Source organism: Rhodamnia argentea, chromosome 6 (genome assembly GCF_020921035.1).
Source record: "Rhodamnia argentea isolate NSW1041297 chromosome 6, ASM2092103v1, whole genome shotgun sequence".
Lineage (NCBI taxonomy): Eukaryota > Viridiplantae > Streptophyta > Magnoliopsida > Myrtales > Myrtaceae > Rhodamnia > Rhodamnia argentea.
Window position 1 is genome coordinate 10101929 of NC_063155.1, and position 6800 is coordinate 10108728.

Consider the following 6800-nt stretch of genomic DNA (forward strand, 5'->3'; position numbering starts at 1 on the left):
CCGGTCTTATCTTTTATTCTTGAAATCGGAAATCGGACCACCGTTATGTGGAACCGGGAATCGAACCATTAGTCAGGGCAGTTCTCGGTTCGATCAATCCAATTTACTCACCCCAAGTTTTTATATCATAAAGAGAAGATATCTTATGTACCTTTATCTCACCTTTTTCATAGGATAATTTTATTCGGATTTTATACCTCTTATATTATATTTTATCTTATTCTGAGCAAGTACTATATATAAGATGGGACAAATTTTATGCTATCTTAATTGCCAAACGGGGCCAGAGCTTAAGAATTTCTTCGCTCTCTTCTGTTTGTTTTTTCCATTTATGGTCATCCCCAAACCAAGGGTTGGTACTTGGTAATGGTAGCCGGTGGAGCGATCGGCTCATCACACGATTACTAAGGAAGGCAATAACGGATGGGCGGGCCCCACCGAAAGCCCGACACTCAACTACTCTGCCATCCTTTATGACACGCGGACCCATTCAATTCACGGGGGCCCCACAGTCCTCGTTGCCCAATGGGGCTCGTCCACCGCATCGCTCGGTCACACAGTCAATTGACTCGATTCGGCCTGCCCCGTTTCCGTCCATGATTAGCCTCACATGCTCACGCCGATGGCCAAAAATTGTTTTTTTTTTCTATTTTTACTTATTAGCAGAATTTGATTTTTTTTAATTCAGAAAAAAATATTTTTATTTTTATTTTTTCAAGTGACTCCAAATATTTTCAAAAGTACCAAAAAAAAAATAAAATTACGTAATCAAATAGATTTTTACTTCAAAAATAGCGTTATTAAATGAATTTCTGCATGCTCGATCGAAATGTCCGAAGATACTAGACTTAGAATAAAAGATGCGCTCATTCCTAAACATACTAAACCTAGAAGGGAACAAAAAATGTTTGTCTTATTGTGTCATTGACAAGACGGATCGTTGCAATTCCTTGGATACTTAATTTTCAAGTATAACTTGTCACAATTCCTATTTGGATTGCGATTTTCACAAAGGAATTGTTGGAAGGGTTTCTTCCTAGGGCATGTTTGTTCAATGACAATATGAACTGCTTGTTGAATTTCACCCATGGTGGCCTTCGCAATGGGCTTATTACGAGCTTGTAATACCTTTTCTGCTTCATCCGTAATTTCTTTGGGAATGGAGGTCATGAATACATATTTAAGGTTTACGTCTGTACCAAGGTGATAAAAGTGTATGATCATCTCATCGAGCTTCTAGCTCGCGGATCGATCTTGTTTTTGAGATTTCGAAATGCCATTCATGAACTAAGACATGGTCAGCTTGATCGGTGATGTCGTTTTTTCGAGGAAAAAACGCAAAATGTAGGAATGGATTTAAACTCGTCGATATCAGCTAATTCGACCGGTCGCTCACACACCTCCGATGAAAAACTCAAAAGCATTTATGGTGGCGGGCTAGGCTTGGCCGGACCTGGATGCGCTGGACCGGACTTATCGCGGTGGTCCCACTTTGAGTTTTCGCGTCGGTGGGCCCGCGTGAATCTGGTAAGATGGACGGTTGTGATGAACTTGATTCATTGGCCCGTTTCCACACACGAAGCTGCCATTCACACGGGCAGCATTACCGGGGCGGGGCAAGTCGTAAAAAAGCCACGCCACTCCGCTTGGGGAGTTTTGCTCCCAGAGTGAGAGCTGAGCAGCGAGCAGAGACGAAAATGTCGCCGTCGCCGTCCTCCTCCTCCTCCTCTTCTATAATTCTCACTGCTCTGGCCGTCGTTACTCTGACCACCCTCTTCTTCTTCTCTTCTCCCGCCTCCGCCGCCGGCCCACAGCCACGCCCCTTCAAGAAAATCTACGCCTTCGGAGACTCCTTCACCGACACCGGCAACACCCGCTCCGCCTCCGGCCCCAGCGGCTTCGGCCACGTCTCCAATCCCCCCTACGGCGTCACCTTCTTCCACCGCCCCACCAACCGCTACTCCGACGGCCGCCTCGTCATCGACTTCGTGGCCCAGTCCCTCTCCCTCCCCTTCCTACCCCCCTACCGCAGCATTTCCTCCTCCTCCTCCTCCTCCTCATCCACCGCTGCCTACGGCGTCAACTTCGCCGTCGCCGGCTCGACGGCCATCAACCACGAGTTCTTCGTGAGGAACAACATGAGCCTGGACATAACGCCACAGTCGATCCTGACTCAGCTCATCTGGTTCAACAAGTACTTGGAGAGCCACGAGGGGTGCAAGGCGGCGACGAGAGGTGGGGCGTGCCGAGACTCGCTCGAGGACGCATTGGTCTGGGTTGGCGAGATCGGAGTCAACGACTATGCCTACACCGTCGGGTCCGCTGTTTCCGGCGACACCATCCGGAAGCTCGCCATCAACACCGTCGCCGCTTTTCTGGAGGTAACTTAAAAATCACAGTAAACAGGTACATTAACACGATCGCGTTTCTCCTGAAGAAAGTTCCATGACAGAGTCGATAAAGCTCGGCATATATTTCAGTGCTCAGGTTCGGCCGCTGCTACGGCTCCGGCGCCGGTGCTTGCCCACTCGAGCTAAACTTTTACGTTAAACTAGCTAATTAGAATCAGCTTTTCGAGATGTCAGTGCTCAGATTAAAGTTGCACTAGATTAGCGACTAGCATAGTATTTCGTGGATCAGTGTGTACATTTTGGGCTTGACGGTCCTAGCCAGAAGAGTTGGAGATCTAGCTCGATGTCGACGGTTTCGAGAAGCAATCAATTCGGATGAACCCGGTCAAAGCGATCGATCCCGATCTCAACAAGGTAATCCGAAAATGATGTTCGAGCGGAGAGCAAGAGTCGGGTTTTGTCCATTCATACCTACGAATGTTCGCCAATATGGTAATATCTGTTCCGGTCTGCTGTAGTAAACCCGACCGGAACGATTTTGGACCTTAATTAGGGAGCATCGCAACACAGCGGTATCGAACCTGAGTGTTTTCCTTTTTGGCCGGACATTGAACGCTTCGAGTTGGATGGCTCGTTCAACCAACTTAGGTTGGCTGATCATAAATGCATCCGCATTCAATAAGCGCTTGAGTTTTCAGTTGGATCACAGCGCGATTCATTAATGTCGATAGCATCATCTAAGTACAACAATGCGATTCCCATTTCACCAGCCCAGTAACTTCAGCAATGCCATGATTTTAACTGCATTTGCTTTGCAGTCACTTTTGAGGCGTGGGGTGAAGTATATGGTGGTTCAAGGTCTGCCGGTGTCGGGTTGCTTGCCCCTTGCCATGTATTTGTCCCCCGAGGACGACAGAGACGACATAGGCTGCGTGAAGAGCGTGAACGACCAAACCCGCGCCCACAATGCCGCACTCCTGGCCAAGATTAGCGACCTCAGGAAGCGATTCCCTGATTCGATGATCCTCTACGCCGACTACTGGAACGCGTACCACTCGGTCATGAAGAACCCGGCCAAGTACAGCTTCAAGGAGCCTTTCAAGGCATGCTGCGGCGCCGGGGAGCCCTATCATTTCAGCCCGATCGCAACGTGCGGCACTCCGACTGCTGACTTGTGCCCTCGCCCCTCGGAGTATGTCAACTGGGACGGAGTCCACCTCACAGAAGCCATGTACAAGGTGATCGCCGACATGTTTCTGAAAGGAAGGTTTAGTCACCCTCCATTTAGCTACTTGCTCAGCAAGAAACGGCGCGGCGGCTGATGAACCGCTCGTAGCTATAGGTACAATGGCAATGTGAGTCGTGTCGGGACACTGTCGAACTCTGTTATCGGCCTCTGCAGCAATAATGAATATCGGCTTCTTCTTGCTGAAGCTATATTACAGGTAGAAGTAGAACCTCGTGTTGATGCAGATCAGACGATGCAACTTGTGTGTGAAGTTTCATTGTTTCAACCGTTGGGATACTAACGCTATATGATGAGTAGTTCTGCAAAATCAGGGTCCTCAAATGTGAAACTGCAACAAAAAAATGGGTTAAATTGCAATTTCAGGCCCCTGCATGTTTTGAGAAGTTCGCTTTTGGCCCCTATGTAATTAGATTTGTGACGATTCTACTCCTTATGTATGGCTCATACATTCTCGACGAAAACTGTTCTCATAACATTTCTACTTGAAATTCTCCAAAACTATTGGGTCAGCTTCGGCCTTGGCCTGTAGCGCTTAAGCGTACAACCCTCCAAAAATAGGTAAAAAAATCACCAAAAATCCTAAACTATACTCACTGCGACATATTTACCAAAAATATTTTTTTATAACACTAAAAACCCCAAATTTGTACCCATGTTTCACATTAACTCTAAATCATTTTTTTTGGCACTAAAAATCCTAAACTTAGAGGCACGCGACACATTTACCCAAAATTTTGGAGTAAAAATGTCACATGGATATAAGTTTAGGATTTTTAATGTCCCAAGAAAAAAGTTTAGGATAAATGTGTTACATTTATACAAGTTTATGTGTGTACGAATTTGAGATTTTTGGTGTCACAAAAAGAATATTAGGCTAAATGTGTCACAATATGTATATAGTTTAGGGTTTTTGGTGGTTTTTTTTTTTCTCTAAAATGAATTACACTTTCAGGATTCACACTTTTAGCAATGGTCAATTTTGGTCCATATACTTCGTTTGAGCAACAAATCTAGTCCCGTCATCATTTTCTCAAGAAATATTTAGTTCATTGTGTTTGTTTTAAGGAAAGTCTTTTTCCGAAATTAGTTTTCAGGACTTTTACCAATTTAGTGCACCGGAAAATGATTTAGTCAACGAAAAACACTTTCTGATCACCGGAAAGTTTATGTACGAAATAAGAAAGTAAATTCCCCAATCTAAACAGCTGAAAGCACTTTCTGAAAATGCTCCTCTTTAATTTGTTAATTTGTTAATATTTTAATATATTTATAATATTTAATAATATAATATTTTATTTTTTTTCTTTTTTTTTTCTCTTTTTTTCTTCCTCCGTCCTTGTGATTGGCCGGCGGCGGCCACTAGCGAGCTTAGCCGTCGGTTTTGGCGGCATCGAGCTCACTAAATTTGGCGGCCTCATACGGATTTGACGATATCGAGGATCGTCGGCAACCTCGGGCAGGTCCGGCAAGCCTCAAGCTCGCCTTTTGCCGGCGAGCTTGAGCTTGCCCATGGCCGTCGGTGTTGCAAAAGGAGAAGGAAGAAGAAGAAAAAAAATAAAAAAATAATGAAAAAAATAAAAACATAGAATATAAAATATTTGATATATACTATAATTTGAAAATTTGATTTTTTTTTGCCCAAGATAAAGCCATTAAAGTGAAATTATTTTTCAAATGAAAATCAAATTCCAAAAAACGTTTTCAATCACATTTCACTAAACAAAGGAAAACAAATCATTTTCCAAGAAAAGATTTCTTGAAAATCATTTTCCAAAAAATGAATTCCGAGAAAACATTTTCAGTGCAACAAACATATCCTATATTTCACTCCGAACTCTTATGGTAATGTCGAAATCAAGATCAATTATTGATCGGTGATTGTGACGTGTAAAAATGTGCCCAATTAGATTGACAGTCTTAATTAAGGGTGGGTTTGATTCAGCTTTTCCAAAGCCCCTTAGAAAAAATATGGGGCATTTGACAACCATTTTTAAGGGGTTTTGAGATGAAAGCTAGCCTTGGAAAAGTTGAAAACTCAATGTTGATGGGGACTAGCATTGAGATTTCAGCATTTAGCCAAATGCTGGGCCATGATTTTTTCTTCCAAAACTATCTTCACTTATTCTTTTAAATTTCAATTTTTTCCTTCATCTTTTTTGTTAAATTATTTCTTATTAAAAATACAAAAATACAAAAAATCAAACCCTAGGGCTACGGTTGCCGGTGCCAAATTTGGCTTGTCGGCGGTCATTGACCGAGGCCGCCAAGGGTGGAGCAACCCTTGAGGTGAGGGCCGGTGAGCCCCAACGAACTAATTGCGCAACCCTCGCCCGGGCTCACACGGCCCGGGCGGTGCCCGACCCCTTGCGGCCTTGGCAATCGCCGGCACCAAATATGGCTCGTCGGAGATCATAACCTAGGGTTTGGATTTTCTTTTTCTTTTTATAATTATTTTTATTTAAAAAAATTAATATGATAGAAAGTCCCTTTATAAATTTATTTTGCCAAACACTAATTAAGTCAAAGTTGTTTCTTAAAGCGTTTTTTTACCGAATGCCATTTGCATATCCCCAAAGCCCCTTAAGTTAAAGGTATTTGCATTCTCCTATTTGCATTCTCCCAAAGCCCATTTCCAAAGTTGAACCAAGCCCACCCTAAAGCTATTTTTACCGTATGGAACAATTATATTGTTTTGTACGTGTAAATTGTGTTAGAAAAGTCTTATATCAAAGAATTGATATAGTATAGAGTAATTAATATATCCACATCGATTATAACTCATTGGCTTAAGCCTTTGAGTGAAGGTGAGCCAAACTGAATATATTAACAGGCTCGTATGTCAAGATTGATTAAGATTGGTGCAATTACGTTGGTCCGCTCCTTATAGCCTTATTGCCAATTAAAACCTGCATATCTAAGCTGAGATTATTTTTACAAAAAAATGTAGAGAACTTCTACATATTCTAGCCACACTATGGACAAATTTTCTCCGATAAAAAATGTTAGACCATTCACACCAATTATTTTAATTTTAAAGCTCCATTTATTTCGTGAAAAATAAAATATTTAAAAAGTATTTTTTTTTTAAAATTCTTATGGCTTAGAATAATTAGTTAATAAAATATGTCTTCATTATCGATAATAATTTATGTCTAAATATTTTCGTGAAAAATAAAAATATTTTTCGTTCATTTATTTTT

At 42.3% G+C, this 6800-nt stretch overlaps 1 protein-coding gene across 1 annotated transcript; it reads left to right on the forward strand.

The window, feature by feature from the left end:
- The first annotated feature begins 1517 nt into the window (after window positions 1-1517).
- On the forward strand, window positions 1518-3960 carry LOC115741515 (GDSL esterase/lipase At3g48460). Its single transcript, XM_030675465.2, has 2 exons — window positions 1518-2381; window positions 3170-3960. Exons 1-2 carry the CDS (start codon window positions 1533-1535, stop codon window positions 3671-3673), a joined length of 1353 nt encoding a protein of 450 aa, XP_030531325.2. The 5' UTR covers window positions 1518-1532; the 3' UTR covers window positions 3674-3960.
- Window positions 3961-6800: the final 2840 nt, after the last annotated feature.

What these genes read in the sequence shown, in the direction of transcription:
- LOC115741515 (XM_030675465.2), top strand. Translation starts at nt 1,533, where the DNA reads ATGGACGGTTGTGATGAACTTGATTCATTGGCCCGTTTCCACACACGA. An exon ending in CCGTCGCCGCTTTTCTGGAG is followed by an intron (nt 2,382 to 3,169) that starts GTAACTTAAAAA and finishes TTTGCTTTGCAG; the next exon opens with TCACTTTTGAGGCGTGGGGT.